At 46.5% G+C, this 26,557-nt stretch overlaps 7 protein-coding genes across 7 annotated transcripts; 4 read left to right on the top strand and 3 right to left on the bottom strand.

Annotated features, from left to right (window-relative positions):
* The first annotated feature begins 124 nt into the window (after positions 1 to 124).
* F4812DRAFT_441867 (ESCRT-2 complex) lies at positions 125 to 1,814 on the top strand. The gene has a single exon (XM_047935270.1). The coding sequence runs from the start codon at positions 553 to 555 to the stop codon at positions 1,333 to 1,335; it is 783 nt and encodes a 260-aa protein (XP_047787066.1). The 5' UTR covers positions 125 to 552; the 3' UTR covers positions 1,336 to 1,814.
* Positions 1,815 to 4,876, bottom strand: F4812DRAFT_441866 (DUF803-domain-containing protein). The gene is made up of 3 exons (XM_047935269.1): positions 4,666 to 4,876; positions 3,488 to 4,510; positions 1,815 to 3,428 (listed from the first exon to the last, which is right to left on the bottom strand). Exons 2-3 carry the CDS (start codon positions 4,308 to 4,310, stop codon positions 2,161 to 2,163), a joined length of 2,091 nt encoding a protein of 696 aa, XP_047787065.1. The 5' UTR covers positions 4,311 to 4,510; positions 4,666 to 4,876; the 3' UTR covers positions 1,815 to 2,160.
* Positions 4,877 to 4,962: 86 nt separating this feature from the next.
* Positions 4,963 to 7,530, top strand: F4812DRAFT_441864 (WD40 repeat-like protein). The gene has a single exon (XM_047935268.1). It carries the CDS (start codon positions 5,109 to 5,111, stop codon positions 6,846 to 6,848), a length of 1,740 nt encoding a protein of 579 aa, XP_047787064.1. The 5' UTR covers positions 4,963 to 5,108; the 3' UTR covers positions 6,849 to 7,530.
* Positions 7,531 to 8,364: 834 nt separating this feature from the next.
* On the top strand, positions 8,365 to 12,844 carry F4812DRAFT_462456 (chromatin remodeling complex SWI/SNF, component SWI2 and related ATPase; the record flags this gene model as incomplete). Its single annotated transcript, XM_047938046.1, has 3 exons — positions 8,365 to 8,463; positions 8,560 to 12,567; positions 12,629 to 12,844. The coding sequence occupies 3 exons, from the start codon at positions 8,365 to 8,367 to the stop codon at positions 12,842 to 12,844; spliced, it is 4,323 nt and encodes a 1,440-aa protein (XP_047787063.1).
* A 1,836-nt stretch (positions 12,845 to 14,680) lies between these two features.
* F4812DRAFT_441860 (uncharacterized protein) lies at positions 14,681 to 16,877 on the bottom strand. The gene has a single exon (XM_047935267.1). It carries the CDS (start codon positions 16,510 to 16,512, stop codon positions 15,241 to 15,243), a length of 1,272 nt encoding a protein of 423 aa, XP_047787062.1. The 5' UTR covers positions 16,513 to 16,877; the 3' UTR covers positions 14,681 to 15,240.
* A 267-nt stretch (positions 16,878 to 17,144) lies between these two features.
* F4812DRAFT_441859 (UNC-like C-terminal-domain-containing protein) lies at positions 17,145 to 20,351 on the top strand. Its single transcript, XM_047935266.1, has one exon. It carries the CDS (start codon positions 17,274 to 17,276, stop codon positions 20,256 to 20,258), a length of 2,985 nt encoding a protein of 994 aa, XP_047787061.1. The 5' UTR covers positions 17,145 to 17,273; the 3' UTR covers positions 20,259 to 20,351.
* A 1,078-nt stretch (positions 20,352 to 21,429) lies between these two features.
* Positions 21,430 to 24,145, bottom strand: F4812DRAFT_466981 (RNA recognition motif 2-domain-containing protein; the record flags this gene model as incomplete). The annotated part of the gene is made up of 9 exons (XM_047938593.1): positions 21,430 to 21,661; positions 21,728 to 21,842; positions 21,895 to 21,974; positions 22,027 to 22,099; positions 22,219 to 22,249; positions 22,302 to 22,423; positions 22,473 to 23,018; positions 23,074 to 23,505; positions 23,561 to 24,145. 9 exons carry the CDS (start codon positions 24,143 to 24,145, stop codon positions 21,519 to 21,521), a joined length of 2,127 nt encoding a protein of 708 aa, XP_047787060.1. The 3' UTR covers positions 21,430 to 21,518.
* Positions 24,146 to 26,557: the final 2,412 nt, after the last annotated feature.

The raw sequence follows: 26,557 nt of genomic DNA, 5'->3' as shown, positions 1-26,557 counted from the left end.
TACAACCTTCTTACAGGCATGTGCGTTCTTATGTAAGCTATTTACATTATGTTAGGTTAGGTAATCATTCAAGGTTGGGTACAAAGTACGTACCTCCTATAAGTCATTCATTTACCTACGGATCGTAATGCCCCTCCATATCGCGAACTTATACCTCGACATGATAAAGGCTTATTTAGAAAATTACATCTCTTTAATTCCTAGATTCAAATCGATTCGAATCGAATTTTCTCACGTAGTCGTAAAACCTCCTTTTATTCCTTCTCAGATACCCCATATTTGTTTGTCTCACTGATAAGAACATAACCTCGTTCACGTGCTCTAACCACTCGAAGTCGATGATATAACATTATAACAACTTACAGCAACCACCAGGGGAGGTCCTAGATATCGCCCCCCTTTCTATATTACTTTCCATTCATACCACCCACCCCATTTGATACTGATACACCACCACTACCACCACCCTTGCTATCAGAAAGCACAGCCAGCTGAGCCGAGCTGCTCGCCAGAGCGGAAGCACCGCACATCCATCCACAAGAGTCAAGACCAATGTCCCGCAAAGGCGTCGGCCTCGCCGCCTTCGACCGCTCCCGCCTGACGTCGGCGCAGTTCGCCTCCCACGGGAACTCGCTGCGCTCGCACGACGCGCAGGCCCTCGAGACCCAGCTCGCCGTCTTCCGCTCCCTGCTGCAGCAGTTCGCGCAGACCCACGCCAAGGACATCCGGTCGGACCCGTCCTTCCGCGCGCAGTTCGCGCGCATGTGCGCGGCCATCGGGGTCGACCCGCTCGCCTCGTCCTCGCACGGCGGGGGGTCCTCCTCCTCGAGCCTGTGGGCGCAGCTCCTGGGCCGCAGCGTGAACGACTTCTACTTCGAGCTGGCGGTGCGGGTGGTGGAGGTGTGCGGGGCCACGCGGGGCGAGAACGGCGGGCTGATCGGGGTGCGGGAGCTGCGGGAGCGACTGTCGCGGGGGCGGATGGAAGGCGCGCCCGAGATCGCGGACGACGACGTCCTGCGCGCCGTCGGCACCCTGAAGCCGCTGGGCTCGAGCTACTCGGTCGTGCGCGTCGGCAGCAAGCCGTACATCCGCTCCGTGCCCAAGGAGCTCAACACCGACCAGAGCGCCGTGCTCGAGGCCGCCCAGGTCCTCGGCTACGTCAGCGTCTCCATGCTCATGGTCAACCTGCGCTGGGCCCGCGCCCGCGCCCAGACCGCCGTCGACGACCTGCTCGGCGAGGGCATGCTCTGGGTCGATAAGCAGGCGGACGAGTGGGAGTATTGGAGCCCCGGGTTCATGCTAGATGCCGACAGTGGAGCTGCAGTAGGGGGGTGAGGGAGATTCTACAAGTCTGCTTCGTTGGCCTTGATGATATATATATTGAGGCAGGACGCGTATATCATATGATACGCTTCTACCGACTTGGCTATTTTGGCTGACGGGCTGGGCTGGCTGTTCTCCTAAATCCTAGATCTATATGGTACTCTCGCCGCCGAAGAGGGAAAGCTTTAGAGTTAAAAACAGTCGCCTATAGAACCACGGAAGTAGTATTGACCTTGCGTGCAGCTACGTGGGTACCTCAAGTCCTTGGGGCAAGAAGTAGATAAATAAGGGGGGCTTACTATACTTCTTGGACACTTAACACTACAGACTATCCACGCAGTCACTTCTTACACATTGTAAAGGGGCTTGTCGATTCTGAGGTATGACAACGCATCGCAAGGATCTCCCGACAGAAACGCGGTCGGCAACATTTATACAAAGAGATAGATACTTGAAACCATGAGATAGGCATCGAAATAACCTAATATTAATGTTGTAAATGCTGCAATTAGACTATGATAGGTGGTAAAATATATGGCCGTAATGATAAATCAAATCTTAAATCCTACCGACTCTCGCGCCTGAACAAATGGGATATCTCAATTAATATCTTCAATAAAGATCTACGTGGGGGTTCGAAAAAGCTGATGAACCCTGTACGAGTTGGGGTATGAACAGAGCCGCGCGCCTCTGGCGACAAATCCCGATGAGAAAACACCAAACTCCTTATCCAATGCAATGCCGCCCCCGCTCCCGCCCACAAAGGAATTGTCAGTTCGGCACTGGGGAATGTATTAATATGGGATGTGGTTTTTGTAAATGGGCCAGCGCCCAACTCTAGCTGTTGGCCGTTTGATCGACTCGCGAGGTATCGCTAGGCGCGCTCTCGTATTCTGTGACTGATTCCGGATCCGAAACTCTTCTCCTCCTCTTGCGTCCGAAGAACTCTCCTATTGTACTACTCAAGCTGCGCGCTCGTGCTCGGACCGATTTAAGGTCGATTGGCAAGGGATCGTCCTGGTAGGAAAGCTCCTCTTCGTCTCGATAATCTTGAAGAAGAGGCTCGGCTGCGGAGTTAAGGTCGTCCTCACTGTGTGGGACAAACAGACTCGATCTAATACTAGGCCTCGCTCTCCGGATAGATCTTCTCCGGCCACTCGGATTCTCTTCATTACGCAGGAGAGCATCAGATACCACGGCACTGACGGTTGACGATAGCGGCGATGGAGAAATGAAAGCATTGGAAAAATGATGGCTGTGTGGCCTAGCAGTCTGAGAAGCACGTGGAGTCGTGGGTCGATCTGGAGATGATGATGGGACAACTGGCTGAGGAAGGCTCGTAGTAGATTGAATGGGTTCTGATATGGCAGAGGCTATCGAATTCACCGTCGGGACACTATCCGCGGACGATCTAAGCGATAGACCTGGATGGAAAGATCGATCATCAAGGGAATTCCTCCACGGGTTATCGAGCAGTGGCGCCGCCTCAGCTGGCGCTGGGTGAAGAGACGTTCTCGAAGCTGCCCCGTCAAATTTGCGAATTGAGGGGGTTTTGCTTGGCGGTTGCGGCAAGGGTTTAGCACCTGCATTTTGATAACTGACTCGCGAGACATGCGACGGACGCCTTGATAGCGGCGATGAAGCTGGCTGTTGTTCGTCTGATCTGGGCTGCTCGCCCCGGTTAGTGTAAGAGCTGGACGATTCTTGGTCTCGGAGACCAATAGTCTCCTCCACGTTTTCGTCGTCCGACAGCTCGTCCGTATCTCCCTGCCGCGGCCGGCCGCTCGTAATAAGGAAGACACCGAAGAATGTGAGAAGGCAACCGCCAATAAATTTAACGGCCTGCTGTGCCGTTGTGCGCTCGAAGTCTCGATACAGAATAGCACTTCCAATAATTACTGACAAAGTGAATAATACAAATTGTATGGGTATAACCTGTGTCGAATCGAATCGTTGTAGTGCCTTATTCACATATCGGACTTGCATAACTGCGGTCCCTAGTAGAATAATTATGAGGCCATATGTTACTGGAGTAGTAAACGCTTTTAAAAGAGTTGATGAAAGCATGGAAGAGACACCCTTCGTTGTAAGAGCGGTATATCCCCCTTTTTGATTTTTGGTTAGCACCGAATTTCCTATGAACGGGAAATTGTATAAAACTTACCGAATAATCCGACAAGTCCCAGATCAATAAGGATTGTCTTGTTGCCATATCTTGGGCTCGCCCACATCAGAACTATAATAAGCAGAATAGAAACGCCCATATAAATCTCAAATTCCATCGTCTTGATAGCATCCCAAACATCGTGCGGGTCCAACTTTGTCTCTTCTTGCTTGGCGCTCAACACGACCGTAACAGCACCTGCAACAGCAATCACCACACCCCAGAAATCGCGTTTTCGGAACCTTTCACCAAAGAAGATAGGCGCGATGACACAGTTTGATATTAGGGCTACGACACCTAACGGCGACACGATCGAAGCTGGCGCAAATCCATAGGCTAAAAAGTTGCCCATCTCACCAACGGTCATAAGGACTTGGCCTAGCCACCAGGACGTGGACTTCAGATAGGAGGTAGAAGCCTTGGCACCGTCGCGCGATCGTTCAGTCTCGTTAGAACTAACCGATTGTATCGACTGTGAAAGTGAATGCACACCGGCCGTGTCGTTTGCTTCGTCGCTATGATTCTGTTCATCGCCGACGGATGCCTCGGTTGTTCCATAGCCATTATGATGTCCGTTTCTTGCTCTCTTCGAAGCCTGCCTCGCCCGTTCCCGTGCTTCGACTCGCTTACGGTGGAGTTTAATATGCGAATATCTTTGGACATTGAGAGCCAAGGCGATCAAGACGTTGCCCGATATTGCCGTTATGATGCCAATCAGCGAACTCCATTCGCCTAAATTTGAACCATCCTTGTGATCATTCGGCGCGTCGTCTACGGCCCAACCCATACTGACATTGGTTCTTCCGGTCGACAAGCTCGACATTCGTGCTTGGGAGGGCCGCGACAACCGAGGCTAGGGTAGCGATACTGCAAAATCTTGGGTTGTATACAATTGCAGGGTAGAAAGCGGTCGTCCTCGATTGGCAGCAATTAATTTGCGCCAGATCGTTACCGGGATGTCCGTGAATACCGACTCCGAAAGGGTTCATCGGGTTGAACCTGAAGCTGGTTCACAAGGAATATCTTAGGTCAAAAGAAAAAGGAGGTCATTAGAATAGGTAATAGAAGGTAGAAAAGGTAGAAAAGGGTAGGTAAGTAGGTAATGGAGAGAAGTTGCTCAGTGATCGACGCAGTTGGGGTACATGGAAGCTACCAAATTTAGGAAGAGGAGGGAATACCTAGGTATGTACGGTGGTTGAATTAATAAATACAGGGAAATATAACGAAGTAGATATTTGATTGGATGATTTCAAAGAGATACAGATAGAGAATAGATAGAGGCAAGACTAAAAACTAGCGTCTTTCAAAAACGGCTGGCTACATTCGCGCGAATTGGGCAAGAGGTATGTACCTATAATTCACATCTCAAGCGCAAAGGGGATGTTAATTGCGATGGTTACCTTAGGTAATATTAGGATAATAGGTTACCTAGGGACCTAACAAAGGTACCTTACCTGGTAGCTTACCTAATATAAGTCAAGTCGGACCAAGTACCTACCATAGTAAACAGTACCGATATATTTCCAGGTTGCTTCCTATCACATGCCAGCCTTGTGTCTCCAACTCATTTCCTCTTTACAACCTGCAAACTCATAATTCCACAATTGAATTTTACATTACAATGAGTGACGACGAGGAGATCCAGGTTGAAGGACCGACTATACCCGACGATGACCCCATGCGCGCGTTCTTGCCCACTTCATTCGGGAAGAAACATCGAGAGGCTGACATCGCCGCGCAAATCGACCGAAGTAAGAGAACCGTCAACGAGCCAACGGCACCCAATCCTAAATCTCGGGAATCGGACTCGAAGAACACAAGTGACAGCGACAGCGACAGCGACGACGACTCGGACGATTCGTATGATGAGGACGAGTATCCGACTTCTCACGAGATGGTCATTAAGACTCATGATCGCGCTGTTACCACGCTTTCGTTAGACCCGGCGGGCGGACGACTTATATCAGGATCTATTGATTGCACTGTCAAGCTTCACGATCTTTCTTCCTTAACCCCGACTACGATCCGTGCTTTCAGGAGCGTCGATCCTTACGAAACTAAACCATCGTCTGCAAGTACAGAGTCGCACCCGATACACCATGTCGAGTTCAACCCTCTTGCCGGGGGTCTCTTCCTCTGCATATCGGCACATCCCCAAGCCAAAATCGTGTCTCGAGATGGCGATATCGTTACGGAATTTGTCAAAGGCGATATGTACCTTCGAGATATGAATAATACCAAGGGCCACGTTTCCGAGGTCACAACAGGCACGTGGCATCCTACAGACAGAAACCTATGTGTTACGGCTGGGACGGATAGCACATTGCGTATATGGGACATTAACAACAAGCGCAGCCAAAAGGAAGTAATAGTCTTCAAGTCAAAAGCTGCTGGTGCTGCAGGGAGGACGCGAATGACTGCCGTTGCTTGGGGCAGTCCAGCTCAGGGGGGCAATAACATCCTTATTTCTGCAGCCCTGGATGGAACACTTGTGATGTGGGGTGGAAACGGCCCTTTCACACGACCGGCGGGTGAGATTAGAGAAGCTCATAAACCGAATACCTGGACCGGTGGAATAGATATCAGTTCTGACGGGCGAATGGTGGTGACGAGAGGCGGCGACAACTTGATCAAACTGTGGGATACGCGGAAATTTAAAGAGCCTCTTGTGACCGTGGAGCATCCATCTACATCAGATCATTACCCAACCACCAACATTAAGTATGCACCAAATTCTACTAGTATTATTACGGGCTCGGCAACGGGACATCTTCACATCTTAAACCCTGGAAATCTACGGCCGGAATATACAACCCCAGTAACGCCAGGGTCGCCTGTGATAACTGTGGACTGGCATCCGAAGATCAACCAGATCATTACTGGCTCCGCAAATGCGGAAACACATATTTTATATAATCCTACAATGTCGACACGAGGTGCGGTAGATGTCATGTCACGCGCGCCGAAGAGACGGCACATAGATGACAATCCAGAATTTACCACTGATCAATCCCTCGGACTCTCTGGGGACGCAATCATTACCCCGGCCACTCTGCCGGGCACTAGGAAAACAGGCATTACAGCATCTGGAAAGTCGAAAGACCCTCGGAGACCACATGTGCCTCAGCAAACACCATTTATGCGGAGTCAGCCTGACGAAAAGCATATCTCGGAGAATATTCCATTGAGTCGTATGTTGCACGAAGATCCTAGAGAAGCGCTCTTGAAGTATGCAGATTTAGCGAAAAAGGACCCCGTTTTTACAAAGGCCTGGAAGAGTACGCAGCCAGTGACACAGTATGCCGACGTCAGTGACGACGAAGAGGTAGAAGGACCAGAAAAGAAGAAGGCCAAGAGATGAGAGGATATCGGATATCCACCTGCACTTAATAGAGCGATGCGCCAAGGCTCTTTTAAAGGACCGGCTCCTAATAAGAGATAACTTTCTTTTAGAGCTGTTTATCCGAAAAACGACCTAGGAAGCTAGGTTAGGCACCTTTTATAAATTCATGAAGCCTTAGGTATCCGCAGGGATGGGTAGGATCCCCAGGACCCCTGGCATTCCTTACAAGAAACCTACTACCATAGTAGTACCTAATGTATGTATGAAAGGTAGGCCCATAGATCGACAGGTCAGATTTATTCAATTGGTAACTGGTAACAAAAGAGGCTCTTAGTAGCCGCATTAGTATCAGATTGCTAGGTCAGAATCAGGATAACGCTATACCATAGGCAAACCGAAGGGTTCACGACATGATTTCCAAGAAAACAAACTACCCGATTGGGATGAATGAACCCGACAAACAGAAAAAAAAATCTTGGCCTTTGTCATGGTTCGTTTAATATAGCAGAGCTTATTGAACAAATATATTTACAGTGTATTAACAGCATACATATAGGTAGTCGGATGTAAATGCAAATGCATTAGGTACGGATAGGTAGCTGTAACGAGGTACTTGTGATGAGGTACCTTAAAACAGTGAGATGCAATACAACAAAAATGGATTTGAGCCAATAAAAATTCTTTAAGAGTTACGCATTGACCACTATCTTAGTCAGAATTTGCTAGGATTATGCGGGCTATCGTTAGACCGATTGGTCAGTTTGTGGGCTGGGGTCGCTAGTGCATTTTTCCTTCAGGTGACAGGCAAAAGGGAGATAGACTTGTTGTGCGGTTGTGCGCCTTTCATCAAACCATCTCTTTCCACGCCATCAATCGCGCATCGAAAAAAGCGAGCCGCATCACCCATCCCCGTCTAAATTCATCGACAAGTATCCGGAGTGACCTCCAATTTTTATTTTACGCGATTTTCTCGCCGAAAACAGGCCCCCTTTACAGTGTTTTTTACGCGCTCTCAGCCAACCACTTACCATTACACCCCGTTGGCCTTTTCGACTCACGTCCCCCCGCGCGACCGCGAAGGCGAAAAAAAAAGGGTAGAATTTCCTTCCTTTTTGCTGCTGATCCCCACCGCGTTTTCTTTTTGGCATTCCGGTAGACGAAACCGCGCCGCGACCGGAATCTTCGCGCACCCCTAACGACATCCGTCATTCCCAACCCAATTTTTGGCTTCCGAACAATTGTTGTTCGGCGCATCACCACATATTCGTTTCGGGCCAACGCTTGCGACGTGCTGGTTAATCAACACCGGCCCTCAACCACCACTATTTCTCATCACCAACCAACTTTCATTACAGTCGCTCTTTTTTTTTTTTTTTTTCTAATACCGTTTTTTTTCGACTTTTGGTGGTCTCGAATAATAACCACCCCGTCTTTGTAGTCGTATCGTACCTTAGATATGAACGGCTCATAAAGTGGTTAGGAGAGTAATAAATCTTATTAGGATCCATATCGAGCTACCCTCAAGTTAGTCAATATGGCATCTGTTCAGACTCCTCCTAACGTCCACCATCCTGGTGCTTCGGCTGCTATGGCGGCGCAGATGAACCAAAAACAGATCCAGGACATGTACACGGTTCGTGACCCCATTCAATGTGCCTTCCAATTATATTGTGTCGAGGCCGTCCCTGTATCTTGCCTTTTGCCTTCCGTATACTGACATATGATATAGAGGTACCAGCAGATGAAGGAGCAAGGCGTTCCTCAGAATGACCCCGAATTCGTCAAGACAAGTCAATTCTTGATGAACTTCCAACAGCAGCAGCGAATACGCAAACAGCAGAGTTTTCTGCAGATGCAAACTGCCCAGATGGCACACAATATTCCTAATGGCAACGTCAATGGGAATCAACCTGGTCCGCGACCACAGCAGCAACAACCCATACCGCATACCACGCAACCTCCCTCGTCAGCTGCTTTGAGTACATCTGCGTTACCTTCCAGCGCAGGCCCTACTGCCCAGCCAGCTACCTCTTCGCCTTCGACGACGTCCCCGATGGCCCAATTCTCCCCCCAGCAGCTAGGTCTACTTAGACAACAGATCCAAGCCTTTAAGTTACTTAGCAAGAATACCGGGGTGCCATACCAGATGCAACAAGCATTGAATGCGCAGCGTCAACGAAGACAGGCAGTTGCTGAACAATCCACTCAGCCTCCTGTTTCTGCTCCGGCTGCCGCAACACCCGCACCCGAGCCGGTAAAGGCTGACTCTGCTCCTCCCGAGGGAGATGTCGAGTCTGAATCTTCGCTACCAAAGGGCCGAACTTTTAAGACAATTAAATCCCCATACGAGGGCGGCCTTGTTCGCAAGGACATCAGCTACTACGACCATGGACAACGAAAGCAGCGATTTATAATTCCTAGTATATTCCCTACTGGGGTCGACTTTGAGCAGTTGAGGCATGAGCGAGAGATCATTATCTTCAATCGCATGAAGGCGAGATACGCCGAGTTGAAGGCTTTGCCTGGGAATATTGCCCATTGGGACACCACTAAGGAAAACCTCGATCCTGATGACACATTGAAGCGGAAAGCTATCATAGAGTTAAAGTCACTAGAACTATACGCCAAGCAGCGCGCTTTACGCGAAAAGATTGGTCGCCAGATGATGCATTATGATAATCTAGCAATGACTACTAATCGTAGCCAGTACCGACGGACCAAGAAGCAAAGCGTACGTGAGGCTCGCATCACCGAGAAGCTCGAGAAGCAGCAGCGAGACGCTCGCGAAAGTCGTGAGAAGAAGAAGCACATCGACTTCCTCCAATCTGTGCAACACCATAAGTCCGAAATTGCTAGTTCAGCCCAAGCCGCCAGGAGTAAGATGTCCAGGATGGGAAGGGCCATGCACATGCATCATTTCAACATCGAGAAGGAAGAGCAGAAGCGTATCGAGCGTACTGCTAAGCAGCGTCTCCAGGCTCTTAAAGCTAACGACGAAGAAGCCTACCTTAAGCTGCTTGATCAGGCGAAGGATACTCGTATCACACACCTTCTCAGACAGACTGATGGCTTCTTACATCAGCTGGCGTCCTCCGTTAAAGCACAACAACGACAAGCTGCGGAACGCTATGGCGATGAAGTGGGTGAATTTATGCAAGATGAAGAAAGCGAAATTGACGAAGAGGACGAAGAGGCTGGCCGCAAAATTGATTACTATGCCGTGGCTCACCGTATTAAGGAAGAGGTTACAGAGCAGGCTAGTATTCTTGTCGGTGGCACTCTTAAGGAATACCAACTCAAGGGTCTTCAATGGATGTTGTCACTTTATAACAACAACCTAAATGGTATTCTTGCTGATGAAATGGGTCTCGGCAAGACGATCCAGACCATCAGTTTAATCACATATCTCATCGAGCGCAAGCTTCAGCGAGGTCCATATCTTGTGATTGTACCTCTGAGTACTTTGACAAACTGGAACCTGGAATTTGAGAAGTGGGCTCCGTCTGTCAGTCGCGTGGTCTACAAGGGACCTCCGAATGCGCGAAAACAGCAGCAGGAGAAGATTCGTCAAGGAAAGTTCCAGGTTCTCCTGACTACTTACGAATATATCATCAAGGACCGCCCGATCTTGAGCAAGATTAAGTGGTTTCACATGATTATTGACGAAGGCCATCGTATGAAGAACACGAATTCAAAGCTGAGTGCTACTATCTCTCAGTATTACAGTACTAGATTTCGTCTTATTCTTACCGGTACTCCTCTTCAGAACAATCTAGGTGAATTGTGGGCGATGCTCAACTTCGTCCTCCCAAACATATTCAAATCAGTTAAAACCTTTGATGAATGGTTCAACACCCCGTTCGCGAACACTGGCGGGCAAGACAAGATGGAGCTGAATGAAGAAGAACAGATCCTTGTCATTCGCCGTCTCCACAAAGTGTTACGACCGTTCCTGCTTCGTCGTCTCAAGAAGGACGTCGAAAAAGATCTTCCAGACAAGACCGAGAAAGTTATCAAATGCAAATTCTCTGCCCTCCAAGCTCGCTTGTATAAGCAGATGGTCACACATCAGAAAATTACAATCAGCGACGGAAAGGGGGGTAAGACTAAGACCCAAGGTCTTAGCAATATGATTATGCAGCTTCGAAAACTTTGCAATCATCCTTTTGTGTTTGACGAAGTAGAGAACCAAATGAATCCTACAAATACCAGTAACGACCTTTTATGGCGAACAGCAGGTAAATTCGAACTACTAGATCGAATTCTACCCAAATACAAGGCCACAGGACATCGTGTCTTGATGTTCTTTCAGATGACAGCCATCATGGATATTATGGAAGATTTCCTGAGGTTCCGTGGTATTCAGTACCTACGTTTAGACGGTAACACCAAATCCGACGAGCGATCCGATCTTCTGAAGGCCTTCAACGCCCCGGATTCGCCGTATTTTATGTTTTTACTTTCTACTCGTGCAGGTGGTTTAGGTTTGAACTTACAAACCGCCGACACAGTTATCATCTACGACTCGGATTGGAATCCTCACCAGGATTTGCAAGCCCAGGATCGTGCCCATCGTATTGGTCAAAAGAATGAAGTCCGTATTTTGCGTCTCATTACTTCGAATTCGGTTGAGGAAAAGATCTTGGAGCGAGCCAAGTTTAAGCTCGATATGGATGAAAAGGTTATCCAAGCCGGTCGATTCGATAACAAATCATCGGAGACTGATCGTGATGCTATGCTTCGGACGCTGTTGGAATCTGCGGATTTGGCTGAGTCCGGTGAACAAGACGAAATGGATGACGAAGAGTTGAATATGATTCTTGCACGAAGTGAGAACGAAGTTACCGTTTTCCAGCAGATCGACGAGGAACGCGCAGCGGATCCTCTGTATGGCAACGCTCCAGGTTCAAAACGTATCCCGCGACTCATGACGGAAGATGAGCTTCCCGAAATCTACATGATGGAGGGCAATCCTGTTGGCGATGAGCCAGAGGAAGTCTTGGGCCGTGGTGCGCGAGAGCGAACCCGTGTCAAGTATGATGACGGCCTCACAGAGGAGCAATGGCTGATGGCCGTCGACGATGACGAAGACACTCCAGAGGCTGCCGCGGCGCGTAAACAAGCTAAGAAGGACAAGCGGGAAACGAACAAGCTCAAGAGGTTAGCGGCACTTAATGCATCAAGTGCTAACTCTCCGAGCGCGAGCCGTGCCAGTACCGAGGAAATCGACACGCCGCCCAAGAAGCGCGGACGCAAGCCCGGTAGTAAAAATGAGAAACGTAAGGCTGAAGATGATGACGGCGAACCACCGGCCAAAAAGCGGCGCGGGCCTCAAGGGCGCCCTCGAGCTTCAATGGGCAACGGTAGCGATTCGCGTCTCGGTTTTGAATTGAGACAAGTTCTTCAGAGGAGTCTGCGCAACCTTTACGACGGATTGATGAATCTCGAAGCCGATATCGCTCCCGAGGATCAGATCGAGGATGATGATGACGACGATGAGCCAACCAAGCGATTAATTATAGGACCGTTTGTTAAGCTACCATCCAAACGCGATTATGGTGACTACTATGTCCTCATCCAGAATCCGATCTGTATGAACCAAATACAGGCTAAGATCAAGAGAGAGGAGTATAATAGTATCAATGACATGCGTAAGGATATTGTCCTGATGTGCAACAATTGCAAAACGTATAACGAAGACGGAAGTCTTCTTTACTCAGACGCAATTGTCATGGAGGTAAGTCTAGATAAGCCCTATGCGACCTTTGTTTGACCAATCATGTACTAACCGAGCCTAGAAATTCTTCAACGACCGAGCACAGGAGGAGCTTAATGAACATCCGGAACTAGCCGAGCTCGAGGACCCATCTGGAAAAGATAGTTCGGTAGCCCCTAGCACAAGCGTGGGAACGCCTCAGTCTTCAGCAAATACTACGAGGATAAAGTTGGTAACGAACGGGGCCAGTCAGGGCAATGCGGGTATCGGGGGTGGTCAGAGTGACGGGGAACAATGAGTATTTACGAGACGACTTGCCAAGATATAGTCGAGCGGGTCGTTGAAGCTACAACAAATAATCGTGTTTTTTTTTTCTCTTTCCCGGACGGTACCGTTCTAACATTATTGTTTGTTATTTTTGCGAGTCAAGCAAGATTTTTTTGGGACTGGGCCGGGAAAGAGGTCTGATCCCCCTTCGAGCGGCACAGAGAAACAACTAAGGCGTACAAGGACAGGTGTGTGGTGTGGTTCTCTCTCTTCTTACAACTTGGCGACGGGCAAAGAGGAAACGAACTGGCATGTGTACCACAAACCCCAAACAAAGTACTTATTTTTTTTTCTATTACTGTTCTTTTTTTTAAAAAGAAAAGTTTACTTTTTTTCGTGAAGTAGATCTAGAAGCAGAAGCAGAAGCAGAAGTAGGTAAAATAAACGTTAAAGCTTAAGTTAAGTACTTTTAAATAATACCCCGGGGCTACTTTAGCTAAATTAATTACCTTGCTCTATTTATGGAATAAGTAATTACGCTTATAAAAAAAGAAAAATAATAATTTTTAAATTTTATAATACGTATTATAAGGTATGTTATTAAATGTAATTGTGATAATACTTAATAATTTTTTAAATTATTTACCGGTTTTCTTTTTTTTATATATAAATAATATAAAATATAATAAATATAATAAATATAAAATATTTTAATTATTTTTTAATATATATTTTTTAAATTTTATTATAATTTATTTTTATAATTTATTAATTTTATATTTTTTTAAAAATATTAATATTATTTATATATTTAACAAAAATAAGTAAAAATAAATAAAAATATTAAATATTAATATTTATATTTAAATTTATTAAAATATAATATTAATAAATTTTAATTTTTAAATAAATAATAATAATATAAATTAAATGTTAAATAAATGTTAAAATGTTTATTAAAAAAGCTTAAAGTTTTTTTTAAAAAAAAAATATAAAAATTTATTATATAATAAGTAAAATTAATTAAAGTTTAATTATATAATATTAAATAAATCGTAATACTTTAAATAACTTAATTAAAATACATTTACTTTTTATTAAAAACATGTAAAAAATATAAAAAACAAAAAATAAAAAAATAAAAAAATAAAAAAATAAAAAAAATAAAAAAATAAAAAAATAAAAAAATAAAAAAATAAAAAAATAAAAAAATAAAAAAATAAAAAAATAAAAAAATAAAAAAATAAAAAAATAAAAATAAAAATAATAAAAAAATAAAAATAAAAAAAATTACTTACACAAAATCGTGTAACAATTTTAAGGCTGTAAGTATTACGAACTAACATTTATTAAAAAACGTACTAATTTAAATAATAGGAGCGGGGATCCCTTAAAATAACAAATAAACTTTAATTACGAAAAAATATTTTATATAATTTAATTAATTTAATTAAATTAACCAAATTACTTAAATTAACTATATTATAATATCTTTAAAAAAGGTAAAATAAAAAGGATAATTAAATTATAAAAATTAATATATATTTAATCATTTATTTATATTTCCTTAGTTATTAATTTAAATCTTATATCTAACTTATATAAGAGGAAAAACTCCAAACCTTTTTAACAAATACCTTTAACGTTTTATTAATACTTAACTTATATCGCTACTATTTACCTAAAATCAAGACCCCTGTTACTACATTCTGATGGACTTAAGTGTAAGTTCGTCACAGTAGGTTCGAAGCCCACAGCTAGTAAATTTTTATTTTTTTACAAAATACCTTTTCATATGGAATGATTTTATATGTGGAATGTTTTTGATTATTTCCAACGATTATTATAGGTGGAGGCTTTTAGGGGGGGTTTTGGAATGATTCCACAAACCTACTATCTGCCGGTATGGTACCTAAGGTACCTACTTCCTAAAGGTAAATGTGTGTGTAACTACTGTGTACACGTTAGCATTGAATTAAATAACATAATTAGGTACCTAAAGTATGTTTCAGAGTTGAGCGCGAGGGGGATAGGTCGTACATCGCGTGGACTTTGTATTGTGTAAGAAACGAGCATTCTAGAAACCTTTTTAGAGAACAAGGCCATCAAACAGCCTCTTGCAAATTAATAGGAAAGATTGCTTAGAAGGGCTTATGAGTACGGAAGAGTAACTGAGTAAGTAATTGGTCCTCATTCTCTTACTCGGTATCTTCGCCGTATCAAAAGGTTAGGTACCTCCTACAGGTATCAAACGACTTTTTATACATTGGACTTAAACATATATACCTACAAGGTAGCTAGACTCTCCCTAAGACCAGCCGGCCAGCCAGCCACCTAGAAACGCCAAGTAATCATGCCAAACCATATCTCCGTCCTTTATGATCCACCAACCATCAATGCATCGGAAACCCCCGGATGTCTTCGTAATCACTGTGATCTAGCTTCTCGGTCACGGTCGTGTAATTCCCAGATATCCTTAGCATTTGGTGCTGACGGATGATCCCTAGCACTCGCACCAGGACGAGTGGGGAATACGCCCGGATGAATTAGGGGGTGCTCCTTTCGCCTGGACTTGAGGGTCCGGCAGTCGTAACTTAGGCCCGACCAGCAGTATCCCCACTCATTATCCGTGCCGTCGTTGGTGCAACTGCCAAGGTTTTGGAAAACGTCACTGACTATCTCGACTCCGTCGCGGCCGTGGTTATGGATGGTGGTGAGCTCTTCGGTCATGCAGTGCTTGCAGCCTGCATGCGGAATGGGAAGCGGTGGATATCTCTTGATAGTGTCTTTGTCCAGCCCGGAAAGTGGCATGAGAAGTGGCAGCCCGGCACGTGCCACATTGGCGAACTTAGTGATGGTATCATGTACACTCTTGCCACGCAAGCCGTTCCAATCCAACATGTCCAAGGAGGGGCGAAACGTAGCGCGGAATTCAGTCCCGTGGCAGCAAGACTGGAAAACTTGTTCCATAGGAGAAGACCGGTTGGCCGTAAGAAAAGGCTTGAGCCTATCCGGGAGAAGCACTATGCGCTGGATCTTGTGAAAGTATAGCTTGCCGTTTACAACTACTGCTTCAGTGTCCAACTTGACGTATCCGTGGATGAAATCGGGGTTGTTGCAGGAAGTGCCTAGCCTCCTCAGCTTCCAATCAGTGGATATGGCCAAATGAGAAGTAGCATAGTTGGGTTCTGAACCGATGCTACTATCCCTTACTGCCTGGCGACCGTGCTCGCGGGTGAAAGCGTATTGTGGCCATAGCGGGCCAAACATCATAAGGTCCTTTTGGCGATGGATTGAGATAGAGTTTGACAGGGCATCTGGGCCTTCTTCTGCAAGGTTGACGAGCTTTTGGTGAAACTTGGAGCAGCGTTTGCAGACGAAGCGATGCGGGAGATCCTTTGCCAAGTGATGAAGGAACGTAGCTCTCTGGAAAGAGGCTAGACCCGAGTTGGTGTGCAAAGCGCTATGGACAGAAGCGAGACAAATCTTCCCATAGTCGGTTCCTCGGACAAGGATAGAGGCGGCCTTACAAGTTAAAGAAAAGAGCGTAACATGTTCGGGGTCAAGGAGGGATAATATGTAGGAGACCAGTTCTACCGGCAGGCCTAGAAGTAAACTATTCGAAGTCTTGTTGCTTATCCTCAACCGTTTGAAGCCAAGGGCTTGCTCGTCTTCGGTTGATAGGGTAATATCCACCATCTTGTCGAATTTGTGATTCGCTATCTGCGACGAGCGTAGTTATGGAAATATGTAAAAAGGTGGAGGGAATGTGGCAGTTTTTGTAATTGGGATGTAGAAAAGCGATTCGTGTAAGAGGTAGCCTGTGTAATAAACCTTGCCTCGCTATTGCCTCGCTATTAACCTTGCTACTACCCTATCTAGGTAACCTTAACCTTGAAGTAGGCTGATAGGTAGAGACTGCTGCCCTAAGTTGGTGTTGCTATGGTCGACTTTTGAGTGTTTGAGTGCTTCCTTCCCCCTTCGTGTAACTTGTGTAACACCGATTTTGAACCAAGGTAGTCACCCCTTTGGTTCGTCCAGGAGCTGTAACATCTATCCGTATAGATCTGTGAGAGAGGTATTACATTAGGCACATCTGAATGCACTAATGTACACCTAGTAGACTTAGGTCCGGTTTATGCACCTGGGCTCCCCACATGTGATAGAAGCACGGACCTTCCCCCAGAATGAGCCTAAAAATCTGGAAAGTCCAAGCGAAATCAAACAATCTAAACCACTTTAAGTATAAATCATGAGAAATGTACTTTTGTATTGTACTTTGTACTCAAAGATGTACATCAAATTAATCAAATTATGCCTTCTGAGAAATCGACAACTTGTAATTTGCTTGTTGCAATTTACAACATTTCACCTTCTCTTCGCATCTTCTCTCTTTCTTTATTTTTTTACCATATGGACTGTCTTTTTGATCGACGACGCGAGTCTTCACCACGCTTGCAATGTGGCTCGCATCCGAGAGGCGACGTGTAAATAATACCTCTTTACTTCTGCTGCTTCTAATTGCAAGCCATGCATTTGGCCAAGTTAATTCGAGTACCTCGAGTACCTCGACAACCCACGATGTCGCAAAACCCCTTTCTAGTATCACTTCAGCCGAACCTACCTGCGAGTTCAGGACCGTGAACTATATCACCCATACTTTACCTCAGCAGTGTCTCACCTCCGGTCCCTCATCTTTCTCCACTCCCGCATCCATTAGCGCCACTGTTACCTCGTCCTCCTCCATACCCGTCGACTCGACAGCCGGCGCCGATGATGCCATCCATCACCAGGAGTTAGATGCTGATGGAAATGACCTTAGCACCGGGGCTTTCATGTCATTTGAAGAATGGAAGGCTATGATGCTCGAGAAATCCGGGCAGGACGCATTAGAGCCGAGGCAGCGCAAGAGCAAAGAAACTCAAGGCGAAGCGGATCCCGGAGAGGATTTTGATAGTCTTGGAGACGAAGGTGAGGTGTCGCTCGACTTCGACGCATACTCTGATAAGATCTCTGAGATCGCGTCCTCGACAAAACCCTCCCAGAAAGAGAAGGAGAAAGAAAAGCAGGTTGAGAAGGTCAACTACGACGAAGGGCTAGCTCAAGGCTATCGTAGTAAAGATGCCGGGAAGACGAGTAAGGAGAGGCTTTCGTATGCTTCGTTCGACGCTGGCGCGACGGTGAAAAAGGCGAGTCCTGGTGCTAAGAACCCCAAGGCCATCCTAGTCGAAAACAAGGACTCGTACATGCTCCTTGAATGTGCCATGCAGAACAAGTTTGTTATTATCGAGCTGAGCGATGACATCCTAGTCGATACTGTTGTGATAGCCAATTTCGAATTCTTCTCCAGCATGATACGCCACTTTCGAGTTAGTGTAAGCGATCGCTATCCCGTCAAATTAGAGAAGTGGAAGGTATTAGGAATCTTCGAGGCTCGTAATTCCAGAGATATCCAGCCGTTCCTAGTCGAGAACCCTCAGATCTGGGCCAAGTATTTACGAATCGAGATTCTGAGCCACTATGGCAATGAGTATTATTGCCCCATGTCCCTGCTGCGTGTCCACGGCACACGCATGCTCGATTCGTGGAAAGAAGCTGACCCTGCTGATATCGAGCCCGAAGAGGACAAGGCAATATCTGAGCCCCCTGAGGAGACTGTTGAAGAGACCGAGGTCCCAGTTGAGGAAGTTGAAGTTGCTGCCGAACCCATCCACCATGAGGATCAGGTAATACATCTATATCCAGAGCAGAGTTGCTTCATCCCCTACTGGGACAAGCACTATTTCTACCATTACTACCCCAATAACGCAACCTGCGGAGCAACTGGCGCAGACGACTACATGTCTCAACGCAGCAAGGAAAATGAGAAGATAAAAACAGCAGCTAAACCTCAACCCTTGAGGACTGTCGAACAGACAATTTCAATTAGCTCAAGCCCTTCTTCAGTAGTGACTCCAACATCGCCGTCTGCTAGTCAGGTAACGCCGAAGTCGATCAGATCTGCGTACCCAAGCAGTTCAAGTCAAACGGCAGCGAGTACGGCTCTCGCGAATTCCACTGAATCTACACCTGTCTCCACGCCATCCCCAGACCCAAGATCAGCTACTGTAACGCCAACAACTACCACCGCCACATCTACCACAATCACATCTCCAAACCTTTCGAAGACTGCTAGCGTACAGTCACCTCCCAAGAGTAAAACATCCGCCTCTACTTCTGTTATAAAACCGCCGTCTTCGAGAGCTGCCGCATCTAAAAGTCAACCCTCCGGCTCCCCGACCACACCACGCAATAAAACAACTACGAGCACTTCATCCGCTGCCCCAGCCCCTACCGTCCAGGACTCATTCTTCAAGGCGCTTAATAAACGCATACAAGCTCTCGAGTCCAACACGACCTTGTCTCTACAGTACATCGAGTCGCAATCACGGTTCCTGCGGGAAGCCCTGGCGCGCCTCGAGAAGCGCCAGGTGGCCAAAGTAGACCTGTTCCTCGACACCCTCAACAAGACGGTTTTCGGCGAGCTGCGTGAGGTCCGCGTCCAATACGATCAGATCTGGCAATCAACCGTCATCGCCCTCGAGACGCAGCGTGAGCAGTCGGAGCGCGAGATCGTCGCCCTGTCCTCCCGCCTCGGCGTCCTCGCCGACGAGGTCATCTTCCAGAAACGCATGGCTATCGTCCAGAGCGTCCTCCTCCTAGGCTGCCTCCTCCTCATCATCTTCTCCCGCGGCGGCCTCGCCCAAGCCGCCACCGAGTCCTCATATTACCCGGCGCAGTTCTTCGGCGGCGGCGGCGGCGGCGGCGGTAGTAGTAGGCTCGCCTCCCCGCTCTTCCCGTCTACCCCTAGAACCCACCGTCGCGACGTTACCCCTTTACTTTCCCCCGGCGTCGACAGTCCCGCCCCTAGCACCCCGCAGCGCCACATCATAACCCAGACCCCCGATTCTTCTTCTTCTTCCCTGCACCACCACCATCGTCCGCGGAGGATGAGCGGCTCCTCATCCTCTAGACCAGCTGTTGCCGCTGTTGCCGCTGTTGTTAACGTCAACGTAAATGACACCCCCGAGTCCACTGTAAGCCATCGAATCCCCTCCTCCCCCGATAGAACCTCGTCGAAGCCCCCTTCGGGCAGCTTCTTCCGCGCCCCTACGCCGCCCGGCGTAGACGCGGGGTACGATTCGGAGCCGGCCATGGCGCCGTCTAGGGAGAGGGAGGGGAAAGGAGAAGGGGAGTATTACTCTGCTGCGGCGGTGGATAGCGGGAAGAGCACCGCGTTGAGTTACCAGGAAGTGTTGGCTAGGAAGTCGGAGAGGCAGTTGACGCCGTCGTCGGAGACCGACGGTGCCGAATACATACCTCCTCCGTTATCAAGCAGGCCTCCCTTGACGCATTCTACTTCGGCGCAGAAGCCTTTGCCTACTTTGCCAGAGGATCCCGATTAACATGTATAAGACTTAATTAGTTAGAGTTCAATTAGTAAAGGCCTGGAAGCTATGAATAATGAGACCATGATTTATAATTTTTTTTTGAAGAAACACCACTAGCACGATGAATATTTGCGAGAAATGCATTTTATTATTTTATTATTGCCTATCACGCCCAAGATCCGATGCTAAGAATAAGCATAAAAGCAGTCGCCACTCCCCCTATACGATGCTAAAGCTACGCGATTTTTTTTCTCCTTTTTTAAATTTCCTCCAGCAGAATAAAGCCCGCCCAACGCCTTTTTGTCCTCCCAAAGGTGATGCCCCCCCAGTCTAACAAACCAGGCCAATCTAAACCGAGGACCAGCCATAAACCCGAACCATGGCGGCACCAATTCTCCCAGTGGTTTAGATGGCTGCTGTCGAGTATAACGGAGCACTGATCTTCCATTATATACGATGAACCCGGGGGCGCATCAAAAGATGTCTGAAACAATGTAGAGGCTGGAAATTTTTCCGAGTGATATAACTCGATAGCAATAATTGATCTAGAAACTCAAAGTCTCCCAAATTTCGCATCAAAGAAACGAAAATGAAAACGCCAACGCATATTTCGGGTGTATTCTCTCTGGTAGTTGAATTTGTTGCTGCAAGTCTGATGAAAAGATCTCAGGACTCAACGCAACTACCCTTTCGTATATTGCCCGCGAATGCCAGAAATGCTGCGGAAACTGATCGGATATGTGAAGGTAAGTTGTAAGTGCGGCTCTGTTGCCAGTAGAGCAGAAATATTGTCGATTCTCTTTGCTGGCGAGATTCGACAATAAGTTATAATTCAGGTCGTTATGATTCTCCCATGGCTAATACCATGCGTTCGCGATAAATTTCTCCTTTTTCCGGTTTTTTTTCCTTCGTTATTGCATTGTTATGAATTATGAGTAAGGGGGTACCACAGGCTTCCCCCCCCCCCGTCGTAATCATAACCATGCAGCACCAATAGAACCACTAAGAGATGGCGTGAAAACAGTGAAGGCATCGTCGAGCCTACATTGCAAGTTAGTTCAATCCATGCTAGACAATATAAGAAAGGACGACACTTACTAGCAAGCATATTGTCGTAGATAATAAAGGAAACATTTCAAAACTCCAGTATCCCTCGCAGTGTTGAGGATCCGTAGACGGTGTGTATCGAGACGAAACCGAAAGACGCGAAAATGAGAAAAAGAAACGATCAAATAAACGCCATATAATAAGGCGGCCACAAAAGCTTCTAGGAGCCTACTGCGAAGGGTAATAACTCTGACGGCAAATAGCTGTATCATAGTCATACTCCTCAAGTCGGGGATTTCCACGGTCAAATTGAGAACGGCGGCGTCGTTGCTCGTCACGAAAATGCTGTCCTGCATTAGGAGTGAACAGACCTATTTGAGTACAATTAGTAATTATACTCTCAAGTTATAACGGAGATTTGTGTAGATCTAACATACCAACGTGTTCAGCGTTTTCACAGCTTCTCTTCATCTTCGATTGATTGTCAGGCTCAGGGAATGGCTCCTCCTCACCCGCCAATTCAGGGTGAGGGCCGTTCAAGGTGTAGAAGAGCTATTAAATAGTTAGTGACTATTTAGAAGATTCTCATAATAGAGACACATACCTTGGGTCGATAATGAGGTGCCTCAAGCATCACCGAGCTATTGCGGAACTTCTGGACGAGGCAGTCCTTGCCTTGGATAGCTATGCTTCTATTTAGTATACGGACTAAGTCAACGCAGTACATTTGACTCACTCGCATAAGAGACCTCTGCAACCTTATCACTCTTGAAGCAATTCCAACGCTGATTGGCTCTCGCATGTACGAACTGGAAAGATGTCAGCGCAGTCAAGACTTGTTTATGAATAGACTTACATCAATAATATCTAACGGCTAAACCCGGGTTAGCGATAGCAATTTCACATAGGGGAGGCGGATAGAGCTTACATCGACAAAATTGATGAACGCATAACCGACACTATATAATTGATCAGTGGACGTTCCTTGCTCGCACTGAAAGATTTACTTACTTGCAATCGTTCGCGAAATCGATGCGCAGATACATAAAATCATACTTTCCCCAGCTAGACTCATCCACGATTTTCTTTAGAAGAGCTTGATCAACCTTGTTAGGTATGTTGCGTAGCATGATCTGTTGGGTCAGTTCCTATCATCATAAACTTTAGGCCTGGGTAGCTTACCGTTGTACGCACGTCAATTCCGTCCCGAATGCGACTGACGTCAACATGGTTGTGGTGATTAGCGGGGTTATAGTAGGGAGATCGAGCAATGCGCATTGCATTCTGTCTGCGACCATCAGAACGGCCAAAGTTTTGGAACTGCCTCGGCGTCATGAGGTCAGTGGACAAAAAGGAGCTGTGCTGTGATAGCGTGGGGCTCGCCAGTGAATAATTACTGGCCGACAACATGCTGCTAGGAGTTCTAGGCGAGCTCTGGTCCATCATGTACGGAGGGGTGATGGGTAGTCCGGTATAGAGAAGAGGGACGACACCATAAGGTGACGGCAACTGGAAGCCACTCTGAGAGATACTGTGTCTGGCTGGCGTACTGTACAATGAATTGGTCGCAGTTGGAATAACTGATGGTGTTCTTCCGATAGACATTCGTCGGAAGCCGGTAGCCAGTTGTGTTGGCGAGACCACAGCCCGAGCAGAACCGTTGGTTCCACTTGGCGCCGTGATGGGCCTCAAGTCAGGTCGGTATAACGTAATGCAGATCTGAAAACCCTGTTGCGAATGTATTAGCACATCAATTTCATGTACCAATGGTAGGTTTTCTCACCTCAACAACGGCATTATTGAACTTGGAGACAGCACGAAGGGACATGTCGTTATCGCAGTATTCGACGAGGGCACTGATTAGACTGCCCTGCACTCCATCTCGGATCTTGAAGGCAAACAAGTCTCCTTCAGACTGTAAGAGTTCCTTCAAAAAGCTCTCGAGTTGTAGGGTGGTAATGCGACTGGGTAGATGCGGAAATAGACTGAGGTAGAGCTGGCCCTCGTGCGCAGTGACAGAGCCGGCACCGGGCTCAACGACCGAAGAAAACTCTCTAGGACTGACTGAACGAACGGTCCAATTGTAAGTTCGCATAGTCAAGTTGGAGAACACGGTACAGGCGCTGCGGATGTTGGAAAATTGGACGAACACCTGGTCGCCACATTCACAAACCCGCATGTTTCCTTGAAACGGAATTCCGGCTTGCTGAAGTTCCTACAAATCGTTAGCTTATATATGAGTACCTATCTCGGCCAACGGAGCATCTTACGGATAGGTATAGTTCCACCTCAGTTCCTGTTAGTCTATTACCATTAGTGGTAGAGATAACTAGACATCGTGAAATTCCAGAGTCGGTGCTTAGTTTGTCGTGAAGGAAGTTAGAGTGTGGGGCATTCGCTGACGGCGAGGAGAGTCTCGAAGTTTGAGCATAGTGTTGGCTTAGATTCTCCGAGAATGCATCCATTCTCTTAGGCTCAGATGCAGAACCCCGAGCGGGCATTGCTGAAGGCAGAGGAGAAAATACAGAGGCGGTGGGCGATAACTTTTGCCTTGCTTTGAAACTAGTATCCGTAGGACCGACGAAGGGATCCTTGTCTAGATGAAGATTGCTACGGTATACTATGCTTGATCGATCAATTGATTGCGGTGCACTCATCCCATACTTGATAGGGCCAGCTTCGCGAATGCTGGCATTGAGTGATCCTGGCGCTCGTGTGGATCGAGCAGAGCCGTCTTCAGGAGAAAAGGTAGTGAGCCGAGTGTCAGGAGTGCCCTTGAACGAATCGGCAGCTCCACTGGAGGAATGGGGCGAGGCCGGGTTGAAGTGGCCCTCACGAGCCTGGTGTACGTTCATCTTGTCAAAACAACGTGAGGGTGTCTTTAATAGATAACCGGTTCCCGTTCTAGAGTTCTTGTGAGAGTTCTGTAATTTGCATCAGTAAGTGTGGATCATGGCTAACTGGAACGTCATGTAAATATAAGCGTGCTAGGTAATATGAGTAGGTTGTAAGGATACATAGAGCGAGAGAAGCAGAGAATATCTGGCCCAATAAACGATTGGTTATATTAGGAATTTGAGATTCAGGGGTTAAGGTCTTCGAATGGTTGCTGATAAGTGTTATTGACAAGAACTGAGGCTTCAAGACTGAAACGCAATACGGTAGAGTATATTGCTGTTGGGGAAGTAAACCTCCTAAGTGGGTAATCGTGCGAAGGGGATTTGGATGGGAGTGGAGTTTGATAAGGTTTGAGAGTAGGGGCTCGGAATGAGGAAGTTGGACGATGGAAAAAAAGAAAAAAAAAAAGAAAGGGGGGGACTGACAGAAACAAACCTAAAGAGGTATCACTACTCGTGTCGTCAACTCTTTATCGACGATTACCTCGTTGCAGAGATTGGTACAGGCGACGGGTTCGCCAGGCAGGAACAGTGTTGCTTAAAGCTTTACTGTAACCTCAAACCCTTATGGACGCAATTCCCAAGCCAATGGAATATGGCTGCTATTCAAACCATTAGTGGGGTCTTGGACAACCAAAGTACATTGAATTGACCTCGCACTGGACAAGTCTCAAGGTGGTAGGTATTGAACATGCCATGTGTGTAATGGGAAAGGAGGAGCAATTGTGACATGAGGATATTGGGGGCGAAGGACTTGCAGTATATTTGGAAGAGAGGGGCGGCAAACTGGAAATGACGACTCAACTTAGATGTCTGAAAGAGAGTAGTTATTCCAGACGATATAAGAATGCGTCTTTATGAACCTCTCTTCACCTGCTGGATCCCGGTGCGTGGCAATGCCACAATGGAAACGAAGCTTATCGATGAATGAGGTATGTGGGTACCATACCAAGCAGCACGAGATAATTGACGCTTTAAAAAGATAAGACTCACTCTGAATTTATAGTTTCTAAGAAACTCGGGACTGTGGGCAGAAAAAGATAGGATATGAAATCTTCAAATTGTTCCTAGAGAAGGAAAATTGAAATGGCCTAAAGTCAATGGAATTGTAGAATTGTAGGGTCAATTTAAGATCTGGGTTTCGAACCATACACACATAGGGTGAATGGGATATTGTCGCTATACTATACGAAACGGAGATGTCGGCTAGCGGACGCGAAATGAACAACGTGATAGACGCATCAACTGAGTGCAAAACTGCCGGGTGAAGATATTAGTCGGTATATAACGAAGTTATCAATCAGGCTTACCGTTAATCTCAATCGAGGTCTAAGTGATCTGTAAAGTTCCTATCCGCGCCAATATAAAAAAGACTGAAGAATGTCGTGGATGGGGTCTGAATGTGTCAAGAAGGTTCTGGACGAAATACCGTTCCAAGGTCAACGACTTTCCCCAAGGACAAGAAGTTCGGAACGATGGCGTGTAACTGATGAAATCCAGATTGACCCCAAGACGTGACAATGGTCCAAGGTGGAAAGGGTATGTGAGTGGATTGAGAAGGTTATATGTACCTAAAGTAGGTTGGTCGTCGAAAGAGAGGTGGGAGGAAAGGTGGGAGAACGAGAGAATTTGTACGAAAATGTGTGATTAAGTAGAAAAGATCTGCCACGAATAATTTTTGATTAAATAGTGATTAGGAAAGCGCGTTAGACCCGTTGCTTCCAGTACGTGATTACCTACGTAAGGTTCGCCGTTCGTGTAGAAGGTGCTGGTTTCAGATTGTATATGTAAGTAGGTATGTACCTGCATTATTCTACACGACCTAAGTACTTTACACCGTAGAACCTGCCTCTATTGAGCACGCCATTGGCCTGCTATAAGTAAAGATATTGCTGCATGCGCCTGTTTGCGCTGCGCCAATAACTTTAGGTAATCTAGTCAAAGTGCAATTGGTCTAGACCAGACGCGACTACCGTATTGTCAGGCATATATTATCAAACAGCGTTCGCACTGGCTGAAATTACCTCCACGTCCAGACGAGCATTTTTCTACGCAGATACCTAAACCATAAACCAATGTCCAATGTACTTTGAGCAAATTAGTCTGAAGTATATTTCCCTACCTACCTGGTACTTACACCATTGGAGTATCGTTGGTGTTTGCACTACAAATCCGACCCACATGTCCCCCTTCCTAAACGTGCCATTTGCTTAATAGACTTTAGACTGTGATCACGAATAAATCAAACCTACAGTACTGGTTCCCCTTGATCAGTTAAAATCTTAGCCCTGAAAAAATATCTTTCCACACTCTCAATGTGGAAAGATCTAAAATGTTTGCTCAATCGCAGCCTTACTCTGGAGTGTTTAG

The sequence above is a fragment of the Daldinia caldariorum genome (assembly GCF_022478825.1).
Source record: "Daldinia caldariorum strain CBS 122874 unplaced genomic scaffold F4812scaffold_18, whole genome shotgun sequence".
NCBI lineage: Eukaryota > Fungi > Ascomycota > Sordariomycetes > Xylariales > Hypoxylaceae > Daldinia > Daldinia caldariorum.
Note: the sequence above shows the minus strand (reverse complement) of the source record. Positions and strands in the feature narration are given on the sequence as shown.